Below are 845 nucleotides of genomic sequence, written 5' to 3'. Positions count from 1 at the left end.
AAAAAAAAAAAAAAAAATTGAGGTTTTCATCACTAACTTCCACCATGAAAATACATGCTTCTCTATGTTAATATTTAGGGAAAAAAATTAATTTGATATTATAGACAAACGTCTGTATTTCTGATAATGCAATCATGTATTGCTGGAGTAGCAAATATCATTTTCAGCAAGATTGCTTCACGACTTTCTTTAAATGTATGAACATTTCAGTGTTTTTAAGCATCAAATATTAATCCATAGAGGCGTTATGTTCTGTACACACTGATCATCTATTCATTAATCTAATTTAAGTAATAGCTGTACAGATTTAAGTGTTCAATACAAAGAACTATTACAGAAATAAATGAAACCAAAGCCCAGGTCTGTCCCCAACTGATAAGTAAGGAATAAGCAGAAGCTCAGTACCTAGAGAGTTGCAGCGTTCGATCTGGTTGGAAACGGGCTGTAGAGAGGCGAACCTGGAATCTGGCCTGCAGCTTTTGAGTTTAACAAAAAGCGCTTTCTTTGGAGCACAGGTGAAGTAACGAGTTCCTTTAAATGTTCCATCCGTACAACCTGCACATTCATCTTCCTGAAAATTCCAGTGAGAATTTACTATTTTTCTTACTTCTAGGATTCTGCAGTAAGGCATTTGATAAAGTACCCACCCCTAAGTCACCCTTCAGGTACTCTGAAGCTGGATGTGCAACGTTCCTGTATTTTAGCATACAAAGCTTCAGCTGACATTTAACTGAATTTACTGAGGAAATTAAGAGTTGCACTTTTTTTCTTCATGTTTAAACTTTCACTCCATCAAAAAAAAAGCAAAATTTCCATCAGAAGCACCTTGAGGGAGGCGGAAGAGC

The 845-nt window shown here is 36.0% G+C and overlaps 1 protein-coding gene across 1 annotated transcript in view; it reads right to left on the bottom strand.

Annotated features, from left to right (window-relative positions):
- CYLD (cylindromatosis (turban tumor syndrome)) overlaps positions 1-845 on the bottom strand; it is a gene marked incomplete at its 5' end in the record, with an annotated part of 13,109 nt that overhangs the window by 10,602 nt on the left and 1,662 nt on the right. The window contains one exon of the mRNA XM_010143526.1: positions 406-571. Within this exon, the coding sequence (XP_010141828.1) occupies positions 406-571 (166 nt within the window). The remainder of the gene's footprint in view (positions 1-405; positions 572-845) is intronic.

Source organism: Buceros rhinoceros, unplaced genomic scaffold, assembly GCF_000710305.1.
Source record: "Buceros rhinoceros silvestris isolate BGI_N320 unplaced genomic scaffold, ASM71030v1 scaffold45869, whole genome shotgun sequence".
In the NCBI taxonomy this organism is placed as follows: Eukaryota; Metazoa; Chordata; class Aves; order Bucerotiformes; family Bucerotidae; genus Buceros; species Buceros rhinoceros.
The sequence above is the reverse complement of the archived record's forward strand: the minus strand, read 5'-3'. Positions and strand labels throughout refer to the sequence as shown.